Genomic DNA, 16,850 nt, shown 5'->3' with positions numbered 1-16,850 from the left:
CTAAAAAGGTTGAAGTTTTGACATTGTCTTTGGACAAAGGTCTGAATCAGGAGCCTATAGAACATACTTAAGGTTATTTCGTACGTAAGTCAATATTTCTCATTTGGAACACTTTTGGCATTTTAGGTGGGACAGCTCGTGCACTACAGGATGCTTAGCATCTCTAGCACACAGCACCACAGGTAGCACAGCAATCAGAATATGCCCTTCATATTTCTGAAGAGGAATGGTATCACAGCATCCTTTAGAGATGAGAAATACAAGTTGGACAGACCAAGGAATAGGAATTAAAATAATATGGAGGGGTGCCTGGCTGGCTCATTTAGTGGAGTGTGCGACTCTTATTCTTGAGGTCCTGAGTTTGAGCCACACATTGGGTATAGAGATTACTTAAATAAGTGAATAAACTTTAAAGAAAATAACACTGAAAGATTTTAAGGGTGTTTATTGGGCCCAGTGAATCACCATTGGAAACTCTTGGTCGTTTTAAAGGTACTTGAAACTATATGTGTATTTGAGCTACTGGTAGCTTACATAGATTAAAGGGGGGAAGACAGTTTGAGGTAGATGGATTAAAGCAATTGTCCTTACTTTCTCAGAAATGCCCAGGATTTCATTAAAGATGAACAAATTTTGCCCACTTCAGCATTGTCTATAATTAAGTACCTACTGCTTGTTAGGCAATGGTCAGATTTTACTTCATGTGTTCTCTTTAATTCTCATAACAGCCTTTGGAAGTATTTTCAGTTTACAGATGAGGAAGTTAGCGAAGTTATTTGCCGAAGATAGTGTAAGCATCTGGCACTGGTTAAGTGCTGGCACAAGGATCCAGTATCCGATTTCTTGGCCCTGATGGCCCAGGCTCTTTTTAAATTATATCATGCTGTCTTGTGGGGGAAAATTGGTTGATGTAGAAGCAGCAATACTAATATGGTAGGAGAAGAGATAAACCTATTATAGCATTATAGGACCGGCTTGCCTTGCTGTCAGTAGAGACTCTGTCCTATCCCCCCATGTCTGCCTGCTTGTGTCACAGTGTTGGCATGCCTTTGCTTTTGGTGTCTTAATTTCTTCTGGGATAGTAAGCTATATGGTTTGTGGATTTGGGGGAAAGTTACTGTATGAGGTGGTTTTTTGTTTTTTGCTGAAAGAAGAGCTATGAAGGAGAGTCTTTTCTAGTTTTAGCTCAGATGATTTTGAAATACATTTTGTCTTATTCTCAAGCTCTTTTTGGAGAAGGTTATTTAAATCTAGAGTAAATACCAGATTTTTCCATTATTCTGCTTATTTAAGTCAAGTTATTCTGGCATGTGTTCAAACCATGCCCATCTAAAGACACCTTATTTAAAGAACAATATTTAAAATGATAGTGCATACATTAAATAATTTTTTCCCAAGTCAGTGAAAGGATTGTAGAAATCATTTTCTACATTTTAAATCATTTTCGTTCACATATAATCATTAATCATCCTACAACTAAAATACATTTTTAGGTGTACTTTAATATAAACTAGTAATACTCTGTTAACCAAAAGAACTTCTGCCACTGGCTAGGAGTGAAAAGGATGCCTGGTCTGGTTTTTCCCATGTAGGTACATTTCATGCTTTGATTCCATAAGCTTCTGATGCAGTTGGTAGTTTGGTTTTCCAAAACCCATGCCAGGAATACATAGAACAACTTTGTGAATAATAACTGTTTGTTTTTCTCTTAATGGGACTCCCATGATCCAAGTTTAATTAAACTCATTTATTCAGTTTGGGTTTTTTATTAATATAAAAATGTATTTTGACTAGTAACAGTAGTCTTGAATCCATAGCATTGAATAATACATTCCAAATCCCACTTCGGAGTTGTCTTCCTACCATTTGCCTATATTCTAATGATTGAAGCCGTCACTACCTTTTTTCTTAATAATTATTTTCAGTCCTTCAGTAATTGTTGATATTTCTTCAAAATAAGTAAAGTTAGTGTTAGTGAAGTTAGATAGTGTAAACTGGGGGTGCAGGTCTTACTATGTTATTCCTTAGGATTCTCATAGGTATGAAATCACATTTTGCCACTTAAAAGCAGAATTCATGTTTGAGTTTTTAAAAGCTTTATTGAGGTATAATTTACATACCATAAAATTCATTCATTGAAAATGTACAATTCAACAAATTTTAGTAAATTCATAGAGTTGTGTAGCCACTATTAATTACCACACTCAACTTTTAGAATTTCTATAATCTCCCCAGATGCCCTTGAACTCATTTGTAGTTAATCCCAAACCTCAGCCCCTAGGAACTACTGGTCTGCTTTTTGTCTCTAAATGTGTCTTTAGTAGACATTTCATATAAATGGAATCCAATAATATATAGCCTTTTGCATCTGGCTTCTTTCAGCTTATTATTTTTGAGGTTCTTTCATATTGTGGCATGTATTAATTAGTATTGCGTTTCTTTTGTTGCTGAATAGTATTATTATGTGTAGATATACCGCATTTATTCATCCGTTCACAAGTTGATGGACATTTGAATTGTTTTCTGTCTTTGGCTATTAAAATGCTGCTATAAGTAATTGTGTGCAAGTTTCTTTGTGGATATATTTTTTCATTTCTCTTGGATAGATCCTGGGATCAAATTTATTATCTCTTTTAAGTATAGGTTTTTTTTTCGTTTTGCCTACTTGTCTTTAAGAAAGCATTCGATTTTTTTCCCCCTCATTCTTTCCTTTTTTTTTTTTTCTTTTTCTTTCCATTCTTTGTGCCCAGGGAGCACAATACTTGGGAACCTGAGAAAAATTTGGATTGCCCTGAGCTAATTTCTGAGTTTATGAAAAAGTATAAGAAGATGAAGGAGGGTGAAAATAACAAACCCAGGGAGAAGTCAGAAAGTAACAAGAGGAAATCCAATTTCTCGAACAATGCTGATGATATCAAATCCAAAAAAAAGAGAGAGGTAAGCTTCCTTTTCCCTTTTCCCCACAAACAATTGTTTTGCCACTCGCCCACCCTCCCCCTGCCGCCCCGCCCCCGCCCCCCCCCCCCCAGCCTTATTATGCTTGTTTCTTTTCTAAGGATGGTCTGCAAGGTAATTTGTTGAACAAAAGAGCTTCCAGGGAGATATGTTTATTGACTACAGCGCCCCCTCCTGGCTGAGTGAGAAATGTAATACTGTATGCATTTCACTGAATTGTATTAAGGTGGCAAAATTAAATCCCTCTAAAACAGGCAGCCACTCCCTGTCTTTTCCATGAGTAAGGCAGCTAGGTTATCTTAGATGGGGAGGGACTTGACATTTTTAAGTCTACAAAAAGGGCTTTAAAATGTTTACTACTTTACTTTTTTCCTTTTGTTCCAAAGGTAGCACTTATTTTCAAACTTTTATATTCTCTTGCTTTTTAAAATTGACGTGTAATTCGCATAACATACAGTTAACTATTTTAAAGTGTACAGTTCAGTGGCATGGGTATTTTCTCTTTTGATCTTATTCTACATATTCCAAATAAATTAATTTTCATCTCTTGAATCTTTTTATTGTTCAGTTTGGAAAGTGTGTTTATGAAATATTGGTTGATTCAGTTGCTTTAATCCTTCTGATCTTCAGCTCTCAAATAACTAGCATAAGCACTGTTCCTACCTCTCTTTTTTCATCTATCTGTGTACACACACATACATACACACACACCCCACCAGCTTCCACTCGTTTATTTCAAGGTTATGAAGCCTTTTGTGGTGAAGGATGTATCATACCCTTAACGTTTAATAAAATAAAAGCATAAGTCCACTTCTGAATCTTCAGCATCACTGCCATAAGCGTCTCTATTTATCTTCATTCTACTTGGTACCCATTTTTCTAGAACATTAGTTCTCAGCCCTGGCTGCATATTAGAATCACCAGGGGTGGGTGGGGGGGGGGGCTTAAAAAAAGAAAAGATCCAGTACCCAAGATGCACCCCAGACCAATTACATTTAGATTTCTGTGGGTCAGACCCTAGGCATCAAGGACCTATATATAAGTGATAGAGAAAATGGGAGATCAGCATTCCAAAAGAATTGAAAATAAGAGTAAAAGATTGGAAGCTACAAGTGAAAGTGGACTCTGGGTTTGTGTTTGTCTCCTTATTTGTTTCCCTGATTGATTTTATTTTTTACAACCTTATTTTTTAAAACTATTCTGGTGAGGGGTGTATATCATTATGGTATAGTGTACTGATGAGGATTTGAGAATGCCTTCCCTTCTCTAAGGAGCTAAGACTTGGTTCTTTTTTTTTTTTTTTTCCTTTTTTATTAGTCCTTTGTATTCTGTTTTTTTGTCATTTGATTCATTTTCTAGGTAAGTAAAGAGACCAAATGGCACAGTGTAAGACTTGTGACTAGCCATTTGTGCCATATAGTTTGTTTTTCCTCAACATAAGGTTTCTGTCCTTTTGAAAAGGAACAATCTGGCTTAGACCTACTGGCCAGCATAGAGAGTTGTCTTCCGAGGCCAGGTTCTGATGCCACTGACCTTGAAAACAACCCCCACACGTCCCTTACATTGTAATGTTCATCTGGGGCCCCTGACAGCATTCTCAGCAGTGCTCCCGGCTGTCAGGTAGGCAGCCAGAAAGATAGGTGATTGTATGTTTTAAAGATACAGGAGGGGATTACGTTTCTTTCTTTAGACCACTGCAGAAGAAATTTGTTAGTCGGCATTATGCCTGATTTAAGATTACTGCCTGTGTGATGATTTTAGCATTTTCCTCGCCTCGGCTCCTTTTCAGCAGCTTGAACATTTTTCTTCCCTTCCCTCCCTATGTGGCAAACTGTTTTCAGCCGCCAGCTATGATTTACGACTCAGTTCGTGCGCCAGCATTCCAGCTGTGAGCAGCTGTGTGCACATCTGGGAACCTCCTCCCCTTAAGCGCCCCCAAAAGAGGCTGTGTTTTTGAGTCAGTATCTCCCCTGATCCGTGCATGGAATTTCCTTCCCAGTGTGGGTTCTGGTATCTTTGGGGACCACCTGGATCCTGAATACTTTGTATTTCAGAAAAAAGCAGGGTGAATGTCAGATCAAAGAGATTTTATTATGAAAATCAGACATCAGATGTTTAGTTCATTTGGGCAGTCTTTCTAAATCTTTTTTATAAGCTTGCATTATTTTCTATAATAAGGTTTTTAAAATTACCTGGTTTGTCTAAAATTTCACCATTTTGCTCGCAACCAGTGCCATCACCCTTGAGTCGGGTGTACTCTTGTCTTGATTGCATGATTACATTTTGGCCAAGTTTGAGTAATCTAGAAAATGATCAGTTTGTTTTAAATCACTGTCCAGTTCTGTTCTCTAATGAACAGTTCTGTTCTCTCCTTCAGGAGGGGATGGGCATAGACCGGGCCCTCTTCTCCAAGCATGTGGGTATTGCAGTATGTGAGCTCTGAAAGAAATTTGCTGTTTTATGGTACTGCCTTGAATCATTCTTACCGCTGTTCTTTCATACATATAGAGGACTATGTTAAAGAAAAAAAGTATTAGAAATATCGGTCACTGTTAAACTAAATGTCTAAAAAATTAAGAGGTGGTATATTTGAAGTTTATAAAGCGAAAAAGGGTTTAGTTCAGGTAAGCATGGACTTGTTTATCATCTTGGAAGCAGCATTGTAGGGGTAGTCAATTCATAATATTAAGGAGGTTTGATTACAGGGTTAGATGAGTTCCTAGATGATGATTTCAGGATGTCTTACGGGATATGAAAGAGTTTTGGGGGCCATTTCCTAATCCTGTGAAGGAGTATTAGAAAGACAACTGCATCTTCTTACAAAAATACCTCTTAGCATCACTGTCACTGGCTGGCCCACTATTGTATTTCTTAAGTTCTAAGAATTCTTTGAATTGGTGACAAAATGAACTTAGGTTGTGCTTTGTTGAGCTGAGAAACAGGGTTTTTTTTTTACTCTTCTCCAAGCTGTAAACTTTCTTTATCTTCTATTTATAGCAGAGCAATGATATCGCTCGGGGCTTTGAGAGAGGACTGGAACCAGAAAAGATCATTGGGGCGACAGATTCCTGTGGCGATTTAATGTTCCTAATGAAATGGTGAGAGAGATTGGGCCTCAGTGTACAATTGTGTTTCTTTGCCAGTGACTTGAGTTTGTATGGAAGATAGGGAAGACCGAGTATTTCCCAACAAAGAATTTTGATTGTCAAAGATCTTTGGCTCATATCACCTATTAGTATTAACGGGAATTATGATCGAGAATGAATTTAAGATATTCCCAAGCTTTGGTATTAAGCCAAATTACATTAGCCCCAATACCTAAGGTAGCTTTAGGTAGGAACCCTATAGACATGACCTAACCATTTATTTACACAGTTCTGAATCATTTACCATCAGACCATGAGCCTGTGGCCATGAGATGGGAGTTGAGTGAGGCTTTCTGCCATCACTGAGGATCAAAACAACTGAATGATGTCTAAAAGAGAAAAATAATCTCAACAAAAAGCTTTAAGACTAATACTAGCCAAAGCATAAGTTATTTCATCCGGTGGAGGGAATGTCTCTTAGAGGAAAGTGTAGTTACTTCCCCTCAATTTGGTTTCTTAAAGACAGGGTGATTTATGGTGTGGCCCTCACCACCTCTCTGTTTCCAAGTATTCTGGGCTTGTGATTTAAGCTTGGTCTCTAAATAGAGGCTTCATGCCGCATTGCTGCTGAGGAAGCTAATTTACCTTAAAAGTTGTAGAATCAAAAGGTTTAATATTTTATCTGATCGAAATTTTGCTGGTAAATTACCCAGAAGCCTAGATTTGAAGAATCATTATACTCTGTCAGAAGTAAGGAGCTGTATTGACTGCTTTTCCCACTCAGCCATATGCGTTACACGATTTACATTCACATATTAACTAGCTTTTTTTCCCCACCGCAGTCCAAATTTGAGTATCTGCTCTGAGCTGTGTGTTTTCCCCTCCTCTTTTCATCTGTAATACTTACCTCTATGAATTAAATATCTCCGTTTTCTAGAAAAGGAGGTAGTTGTCTTTGCTCAAGTGTCGGCGGAATTTTAACTTAAAATATTTTTTTTCTCGATTTGGAATCCTGGTTAAGACTTGCTGTGTTTTTCTGTCCTACATGGTAGTAGAGCCTTTGTAAACTTGGATAATTGAAATTTGCAGTTAATTCCTACATTTCATTTTAGTGACTAAATTTTACATTCTCCTTTATTCTCCCTTGTATAAGTACTGTTGCTGACTTAAATTTCTGTTTTCTTATTATTCCAATCCATAGTTCTCTCCAAAAGGACAATGAGTGTTTAAAAGGCCACAAGATGAGGAAGGTTAAGACCTTTTCACTCAGATGATCCAGAAACTGGGTTGATCAATCTGTGCATAATCAATAGGACTGAATGTAGGTTTGATCGTGTGTTCACTCACATGCTCATACACACAAATCAGAATTACAGGAGCGAAATTTATATAATTTCATTTTCAGCCTTTTGATTAAGCCTTCTGTTTTTCATCTAAGTTCTAGCTGAAGACTTCTGTTTCTGTCTGATGTGGTAGTTAAATGATACTCCCTGGTAATTTTTATTTACTTGAATTTCTCCTTGAAAATATTGAGCTGTTAGGGTCCTTCTCACCTTGAAATCAAGATGGAGAGGAAATCAAGTCCGTTAAATCCATATAACAACATAAACCTTGGTTTAGATAGATTATCTCTCATTCTTACTTCCTCTCCTTCTAAGTCTCGTATTCTCTCTCTCCAGGAAAGACACAGATGAAGCAGACCTGGTTCTTGCAAAAGAAGCTAATGTAAAATGTCCACAGATTGTGATAGCATTTTATGAAGAGAGACTGACGTGGCATGCCTATCCTGAGGACGCGGAAAACAAAGAGAAAGAAACAGCAAAGAGCTAAAGGAGGGGGTGGTCTCTGTCATTTCTCTTTGTATATAATACATTCACCTCCCTGCCTCCTCTCCCTTCTGCCCACCCTGTTCTATCCTAAACACATCCATAAAAAATGTGCTTATCACTGTGCTCCACAGGAGAAATGTTGGTATTGGTTCTCTTGTAACATAACTGATGGTCTGATTCATGATAAGTGTCTCTCTGTGAAGACCAGGCATTTACATACTGTGTGTAATTCCCACAATTTTTTCCTTTGCCCTGATCTCTTCCTTCTGCTCCCCTGTGACCTCAAGATGAGTTTTAACTTTTTAAACATCTTAGAGTCTTGATCTTTTCAGGGTTAGTTGCTTTTTAGATTGGGGGATTTTGTTATAATGATGATGAATTTTGGTTTCTTGCTTTGGTTCTTAGAACATGTTGATGACCAGCTAGCTTTTGTTTTGAGATGTTGGGATGGAAAAGATGTTCCCATCTTTTTAAAAAGCCAATAGCAACTGCCTACCTGTTGGGGCTTTCCCAACCTCATTCAGCTCTACCCAGTAGAATACAGGGTTCCTGGTGTGGTCTTCTGGGCCACCCTCTGTTGTTCATCCCCACTCATCCTCCCAGAATAGCTCCATCCTTTGGAGGACTTGAAATTTTACACTCAAATTTGTCAAGGCACTCTTAGCTCCAGGACTTTTGGCCTTGTTTCTTATCAATCCTTGATTCTACTTCTGCAAGGTGGTGTAGTCGGTCATACAATGACAAGAATATTAACTGTGGAGATTTTTAGCTATTAGTACATGAGGATGATGGGGTAGGATATAATTGTCTTTATTATCACATATGGTATATATGTATTATTTCCTTCCATCCCTCACATTTGGACTATATATTTATGTAGGTGTGAGTGACTGCCTGGTGCTTGCTTGTGCCAAGGTGCTAGGCACCCTCCAGCCCTGCCAACTTTTGTGGCCTCCCAAAGCATTCCTGTTACCAAAGAGGCTTCAGACCTGACTCTCACTTCTCCGTGGACCCAAGTGTCCCCTCCATGCCATTATTTTCAGTGGGGAATTCTTGGAGGGGAGCCATCGGCCACAACATCAAATTTTAAATATTCATAGTGTTTATAGTCCTAAATTTCCTGCTTTGTTGACTCCTGGATTTGCCACCAAGAGTCCCCAAAGTATTATAATACTCTTCCCTTTTTCCACCCTCAAACTCTTTGTTGTATCTTATTTTTAAAAATGCATTTCTGTGGAAGACTATCACCTTAGAGTGACAGGCCCTGGCATTAGCATGCTGGCACAACCTTCTGTCCCTACTCAGCAAAAGATTTCACTTTTGGCTTCCTCCTGCTTTGCCATTATATTGAGAGATTATTACCATATCCTTCTGCCTTTGTGCCCCAAGAAATGCCCTAATTCTCTTTAACCATTTTCTTTCAGTTGGGGGGGGGGGGAGGGTGGCTAGAGAAACAAGACTAAAAGTAAGGAAATAGCAGGGTTATGAGCATCTGTGTCCCAGTCCAAAGCTGAGGAATTAAGAATAAATGCTTGAAATAGCCTTAACTCTAGAGTTCACCAGCCATTGAGGTTGTTTTTGTTGTTGCTTTTGATTTTTAAAACATGTAGCTGTCTGGCCAGGAGCATTCAGCCATTTCTAGATGATTCAGAGTAATCGGGGGAATGGATAGATTGCTCCAGTCCACAGATGAGCTGAATAATATGCAAATCATATACCCATTCATAGCATTTGTTACCATTGCTTTCCTGCTCAGCTGCTGATTGAATTCTGTGTGCTTGTATAAATTATGTCAAAAATTATACTGCACAGTTGAGAAGACAGCTGTTGCTGCAGTGACATGACAGACTGGAACAATGAAGCTTTTGGTTTAAGTCATCCAGGAAAATCCTTCTGAATGGTAATGTGATTGGGTGAGAACTCCTAACCCATAGCTCAAGTGGGTAGGAGTTTTTATCTCCATCTTTCTTTACTCTGAAAGAATTCAAGGTCTAGATCAAGTGCTAGATAATTGCTTAGTACTTAATCTGATGGGCATCTAAAAGAAAGAAAGGATGGTCAGGAAACAAATTTGTCCTACAAAGAGCCAAGAATATCAATTAGGGTAGACAAGAATAAGACAAAAGTAGGCCAGAGCCCCTCAGGAGGTGATCTGGGTCTGTTGATTTGCAGGTGGAGAAAATCACCCCTTATCCATGTAGCCAGTGTGCCTCCCAGGAGCAGTGGGCCTGTAAACTACAGTGACGGTGTTTTTAAGACCAAGACCTAGCATTGGACAAAGAACACCATGGAATTATTTTGTGCTGAGATTGGTCCTGAGAAACCTGGGGCATGTGGTTGCCGTGGTTATAGGTAATATTTAAGATACTCATCAAAACCTGATTTTCTTTTAACAAAGGAAGTATCATCTACAACTCATCAGCCCTTTAAAACCTTACTCTTCACTCCATGTTTTCTGTTCACAGTTTATTGAATCATGGTCTTGTACTGAGTGCTGCCAGCACGATTTTTGTTTTCCCTGACTACCCACAGCTGCTTCGGTAGGAATGTAGGGAGCCAGGGGCCAGTATTGATTTCAGCCCTCAACAGAAAAGAAACCAGATGCCCGCCTGTGCCCCCGGCATTTGTTAGTGCTGAGTAGCTGTGCTGGCCCTTGCAGAATTGCAGTCTCAAAGGGAAACCTGTTTTCATGGGGCTTTCTCCTCAGAAGAGTTAGTAGCCATGGGCTAAGCACTCCTAAACATCTAGGTCTCAGGTACTCGAAATATGTTTTTCCCGTGTTTAGTCTTCTTTCAAAACCTCTTTCTGATGCTGAATTTCTTCTTGTAATCAACATTCAAGGACCTTCCTTTCCACAGAAAGTAGCAGAGTCTTGCCCAGCAGAGTTTACCAAGGTCAGGGTAGCTGCTTTTCTGAGCCCTGAGCTCTGGGCCAATGCCCTCATGTTAGGATTAGCTGTTAGGAACATCGGTCCTGATGGAAGCACCCATTTTTAACCTGGAGAGGGCCGTATCATTTTCCCTCTGCAGTCCAGTTTTCATCTGCTCAAGGGAGCATTTGAGCCGGTGGTGTTCCTTGATGCTCACAAGTCTAGGTGGTCCTTGGCTGTCTTACAGCCATATGTGGGAACTGCTTTTGATTGGTGATGAAAGATTAGTCCTGTTTCCATAGCTTGGGCAGTTAGGTTATTCTTAACTCTCTTCATTTCTGTTCTGTAGCTGGCCTCCTGGAGGCCATTTTCCACCTGTTCAGGTCAGATCCTAGGGCTTTTGGGAAGGTGCTTGGGATTTTCATCTTGTGATTCTGTTGGGTTGGCATTTAGTCCAGCTCACCTAAACGGTCAGGGGTCAGAGGGATCTATCTTGTGTCTGGGCTGGGGAGCAGTTTTTGCCCTTAGGGTTTGAATTTGAGGGCCTAAAATACTACTTCGCAATGCCATGAGAACCCCAGGAAGAGTTATGTCATCAGATTTGAAATGGGGAAGTTGTTTCTCACAAATGAGGTCAAAGGAAAAGCTCATTTTGCACCATGATTCCATCCTTTTGGTTTAGATTCTTAGAGTAAAAATCACACTGTTGCGATCTGTACCTTTGTAATCGAACCGCCAGGTAAGCATACCTGTGGCAGGGTGGAGAGAGGAATGGTCTGGATCCAGTGTATTCGAGTTTGATGCTGGCTTTACCGCTAATCGTAACAGTTACATTTTCAAAAACAGAGAGATTACCAGCGTTGCATCCAGGAGTATATGCTCAGAAATCAGTGTCCCCACCCAATTAATAGTAGTGGATTTGTATTGAACTGTCCATATTCCAGCCACCTGAGTGTACGTCAACATTCTTTTTATTCAACAAGCATTTTTTTGGCCTTGGGGGTACAAAGTTCAAGAAGATGCAGTCTCTGGCCTTAACCTTGATGCTGATGTGGGATGAACTGATTGTGAATAGTTCAGTGTAATAAATACCATAAATGGGGACACATTTCTGACTTGGGGGCAGTAGGAGGGTGACAGTTGATTCATACGTGGAAAAGACCTGTGACCTTGGATGAACTGAGCTAACTGGCCATAGATGGACTACAACAAGGACTTGCTTTATTCCAGAAGATAAGGATAACTGAAGGTTGGTTAGAAATGCTGTCGCTGAGAGAGAAAACAGGTGAGTGGGGATTGAGAACCCCTCATTTTGATCCCTGTTTTAGGCTCTTTGCCAAAGTATTTCTTAAGATCTAGTGAATCCTTGTTTGTGGAAAGCGTATTATCTGTGTTGCATATCCAGTTCAGTGTTGGTGACATTATTGTGGGTTCTGTAACACTTATTGCCATCAGAGTTGCTGACACCTTTTTCATTTTCTCATCCCTTTTGGAAGAATTAACGTGAGGTTGGCTTTAACTCTGAAACAAGGACATACTTTTCAGTGACAAGAGATTAGCCACAGAGAAGGCTTGGGGCACATCTAACATGTGAGCCATGTATTCTGTGCAGTGTAGTTTTATTTAACAGTACAGGGTGGTGATTTCTGTCCTGGAAATGCACATACCCTGAAGTTTCGGATATAATTAATCTAGGGAAGTCGAGGGTGAGGCCTAGCCCTGTTAAGAACCAGTTTACCCATAAGAAAATTCTCCATTCTGAACCGTATAACCACAAGAAAAAGATACTTTTCGCTGCCTGGGTAACTGAGAATTGACTAACTTTGGTAGAATTCCCAGGAATGAAGAGTAACTGTTCTGGAAAATTACAATGTGCAGGTTCTTTGGATAGCTTCATAAAGACAGTTCTAATTTCTTTGTGCTTGTGCTGGATTTCTTGAATTGTGAACTACCTCATCTTGTCTTTTTAGAGTGACTTCAGCTTGTCATTGCCACTCTATAACATCATGCTTGACTTTGGTGGTTTTCTAACATGGAGTTTTTTCTATGCCTTGACAGCACATTCTCTTGCTTTTTCATCCGGATCCTCATTTCGTCATCTCGTATTGTTCTTCTGTCAGAGAAATGTTTTAAAATAGCTTAAAATCTTGGTTTATGGGAAGTGATCCTCCACTGCTATTTGTCTCTGGGATCAGTAAGAAAGAGTTAAAACACGGCGGTGGGGGAAGGGGATAGAACCTGCACTGGAGGCAGCTGAGGAGGGAAGAGCCATTAATTAAGACAATTTCGAAGTCAACTGATTGTGATCATTAATGTCACAATAGATCAAAACCTAATTATCACAGCCTAGGTAAGAGCCATCAGTATTAATCGGAAAATCTAATAGGAAACTATTATCAAGAAATTAGGCTAAATTGAATGCAATGAACTTTTTATCTTGCCAGTCTGTTTGTGTGTGAGTGAGAGAGAGCGAGCGTGCACGCGCGCTAGAGCTGTCTGTGTCCCCTGGCATTGACAAGTATGACCTCACAGTTGATCTAGGCGCCAGTGGCCAGTTCATCACACTTTTTGATGAATTCCAAACAGACTGAACCTGAACTGTCATTGTCATTTTAATCAGTCTTGAATATTACCATCACCTGGGCTTGTCCAGTGTTGGTCAGGAGTAAAAAAAGGTGTATATTTAGATCTTGGGATGGTCAGTCCTTCCTGGCATTAGAGTAACCCTGGTGGACATTATACCATGTGTGTTGGCAAATCATTCTTTGAGCTTCTGAGGTATGTTAAGAGTCCAGCTACTCTGGCTACTGTGAGTGGGGGCACAGAGGAAAAGAGGGGCTTCCTGCCTGGAGATTCTTTAAGGAGACCCGAGAAGATATAGTTTAATTGTGTCACAGCACTTTTAAGGCTCAAGTCCGTGTTTTGCAGTTTCCAGTAGCTTTAGGATTTGATTCAAAGCTAGGACTGACTGTGTATTTAGTTTTTTTCCCCCTAGTTTTAGGACAAGGGTCATAATCATTACTACCAGAGTCCAGCCATAGTCCAAAGGAGGGGGGAAAGTGCTTTTCCTTTTAGCTTTCTTTTGTCAAAAAGTTAGGCCCCTGTCAGGATTTTAAGGAATATTACGAGAGTCTTACAAGTAGTTCTAGAGAACACTTCATCCCTTCTCCCTGAATGGAAAACTAGGGGTCACCATTCATATCCTTAATTTTGAGAGCCATTCATGAAGATACTGCAACTCCTGAGGTTGGGCTGGGACAGAAAGTTGGAAAGATGCCCTGTGGCCATTGAGGGGAAGGACAGTGGCAGCAGAAGGATCCCTGCCTCCTGCCTCATCCCATAGGGACTGCTGCTGCCACCGGCACTGTTGTTGCTAATCTTGCCCCCCACCCCCTGCCCTCCCAACCTTGCAACTCCACGCACGATCAAGATCACCACTGGGGACAAGGTTCTTGTTTAAATAAGGTTTTGTTCTTGAATTTCAGGATTTAGGAGTAGGGGTTCTCACACAGAACTCTGGGAAATCAGCGTGACTTAGTCCTTCACCTCTTAACGATAAAGTGAATATTTCTTTATGAAAGAATTCATGCCTTTAATGCTTGAAATGGAATTTTATTTGCAGAATATCCATTAACACGTGACTTTCAGAAGCAGTTTGTGTCTCCAAGCTTCCTTGTGTTATGCCAGATAAAGAATAAGCCCTCTGTTAATACTTGTGGGTTGATGGAGATCATCTAGTTTGCAGTGTAAGGTATACCTGCTGACTTCCTTTGCTTGCAAGTGCGCCCTAAGAAGTAAAATCCCCTGGGGAGTGGAACAAGAATTGAGTGGATGCTGACTACGTGTGCCAACCTCCTCAACTGATTCATAATGGCTGACCTTGGGCAAGTCACTCCTTCCAATGCCTCAGTTCCCCATCTGTCAAATGGGGTTAATGATACTGACCTACCTCACAGGGGTGTTGTGAGGCATTGTAAATCAAAGTTGGTAGAGTACCGTAGGGTCCTCGCTGGAGGATGCCTTGAGCCGAAGTCTAAAGTCTAGGGCTGACACGGGCTTTAGTCCTCACTGAGCTGTCCCAAGGTTGGAACTGCCAGTGACCTCGGCAAGTTCTCTGCCCCCCACCCCCACCCCTCATCAAAGCTGCTAGTTCAGATGTTGACAGTGTTTTTGTGAATGTTGGAGTCTTAATAGTCCAGACTTAGGATGTCATGGGGGAAGGCACTTAGTATTTTCTGTCTTGCATCCACGAAGAGAGGCTGTTCCAGACCCAAGAGTATTGGATTAGGGAACCACGAGGCAGGGACGCTATTGCTTGTTTCTGCAGGTTGGGTGTTAAGGTCCTGTTCCCCATGGGATTGGAGCAGACTCCAGCTGTCTCAGGAGCAAAATGAACACAGTGGGCTGAATTTATAGCGTTGATTTTATTGCCCCCTGAATGGAATCACTGCACCCTCGCCTCTCCAAAGGAACCAGCTGGTTCAATAAACATAACCACTTTATCCATCCCCTACCAAAAGAGCCGCTGTGGGAAAGTTTTTGTCTAGAGATACATTTAACACTCAGAATGAGGCAGTGATACTCCTTAAAGCTTCATCCAACTTACTGTACTCATTTGTCCTCTTTTTCTCAGTGTCCACAGTCTGAATCTGACCTTGACCTCTTTTTCCTCCGGTTTGGGAAAACTTTGGACACTATTTCTACTTGCCCAGATGTGGGCTCAGCCAGCTCCTCTTCCCCACAGGGCTCTTTCTCCTTTCCCCTCTCTTTGGCCCTAGATGTGTAACCCATGGAAAAGCACAAGGTCCTGGCCCCTTGCTGCAGTCACATTCCGGTTCTCTGCGCTCTGTGGACTTTGTTCACTCAGCGCTGGTGGCACCAGGTGGTTCTGTGGAGTTCTGGAGGGTGGAGAGCGCACAGTCTGACCTCCTGCCTCCTGCCAAGTAGCCAGGAGTTGACTCACCCGTGGCCCAGCAGCCCTTGCCCTTTCTCACAGGATGGGGTCCGAGAGACTCAAGAGGCTGGGCTTCTTTCCGCACTCTGTCCCATCCTGAGTCACAAAACACATCACACTTGGTAGCCAGATTTCTAAGTGGAAAAATGGGAAGTTGAATTCTCTATGGATCTTTTTGGTTTGTGGGGGAGTTTTGGTTGTGTTTCTTGGTTTTAGTTCAGCCAAACATGTCTGCTTTTCATTTTTTTTATTTTTTTAGGATAAGTGATATATATATATGTTCGCCTTTTAAATGTAAATGTTTAAAAGTAGGCAATTTATGTGTTTCCACAACTGACATTGATGCAGACCTCATTCTCTCCCCCTCTTCCACCCTCTTTTCCCTCTTTTCATACTCTTGTATTGGTTCTAATAAATGGTTGCTTTTCAAATATGGATCCTGAGTGGTGGTTTTCAAGATGTGGGTCTGACACCCTTCCTTAACTTGGGCCCTGGAATGTCAACTAGTTGTCACAAATGCCTTTCCGAAAGAGCTGCGAGACTTCCAGAACAAGGGCTTTTTTCCTGAGGATTGTTGGTCTCTGACTTTCTGCAAATCGCCACAGGGTGGCGCAAGCCTGAGGGAATAAGAGACCATGTATCCTGTTCCCTATTCTATTCCCTAATAACCTGTTGAGACTGCCTTCCTGGTCTCTGGATGCACTCAGCGCTATGCTAGTGGCCCAGAGAGTAAATATTAGCCTTCAGCCTCCCAGGGACCCCCAGAAGAGTCCGCTCCTGGTTATGAAAATTTGTGGAAAACCAATCTGACCATCTAAATCAGGCTTGAAAATCCCAATGTGCGTGAGCTTGTAAATATAGCTATTTTATTATCTTTTCTAATATGCTTCACAAGTGCCGAAGAAACTGTTTCTCTGAGGACCTGATTGTGGGTCAGGAACGTGGTGGGGTGGGGGTAGGTAGCAACTGGAAGTTGGATTAGGAGGAAAGTATGTTAAATAATAGTTTATAATTATTAGTAAAAGCCTGATGCGCTTTTCAATCTAATGGAGACAGGCAGAAACTCTCGCCGAAGTAGGGTGAGGAAGCCAGAGGGGTTCCAGAAGCCAGACCTCCTCCCACTGAACTGCAATCGCCCCCCGCCCCCCGAAGGCTGA

General features: G+C 40.9%; 1 protein-coding gene across 2 annotated transcripts in view; it reads left to right on the top strand.

Moving 5' to 3' along the window:
* The window catches only part of CBX5 (chromobox 5), a 45,309-nt gene extending 29,181 nt beyond the window's left edge, over window positions 1-16,128 (top strand). For both annotated transcript variants that reach the window (XM_047065347.1, XM_047065348.1), the window contains 3 exons: window positions 2,751-2,937; window positions 5,953-6,053; window positions 7,721-16,128. In XM_047065347.1, the coding sequence (XP_046921303.1) occupies window positions 2,751-2,937; window positions 5,953-6,053; window positions 7,721-7,871 (439 nt within the window). In that variant the 3' untranslated portion in view covers window positions 7,872-16,128. The remainder of the gene's footprint in view (window positions 1-2,750; window positions 2,938-5,952; window positions 6,054-7,720) is intronic.
* Window positions 16,129-16,850: the final 722 nt, after the last annotated feature.

The sequence above is a fragment of the Lynx rufus genome, unplaced genomic scaffold (assembly GCF_022079265.1).
Source record: "Lynx rufus isolate CCGP_SWC_20201006 ecotype Redwood Valley unplaced genomic scaffold, mLynRuf1.p SCAF_7, whole genome shotgun sequence".
NCBI classification, from domain to species: Eukaryota; Metazoa; Chordata; class Mammalia; order Carnivora; family Felidae; genus Lynx; species Lynx rufus.
The sequence above is the reverse complement of the archived record's forward strand: the minus strand, read 5'-3'. Positions and strand labels throughout refer to the sequence as shown.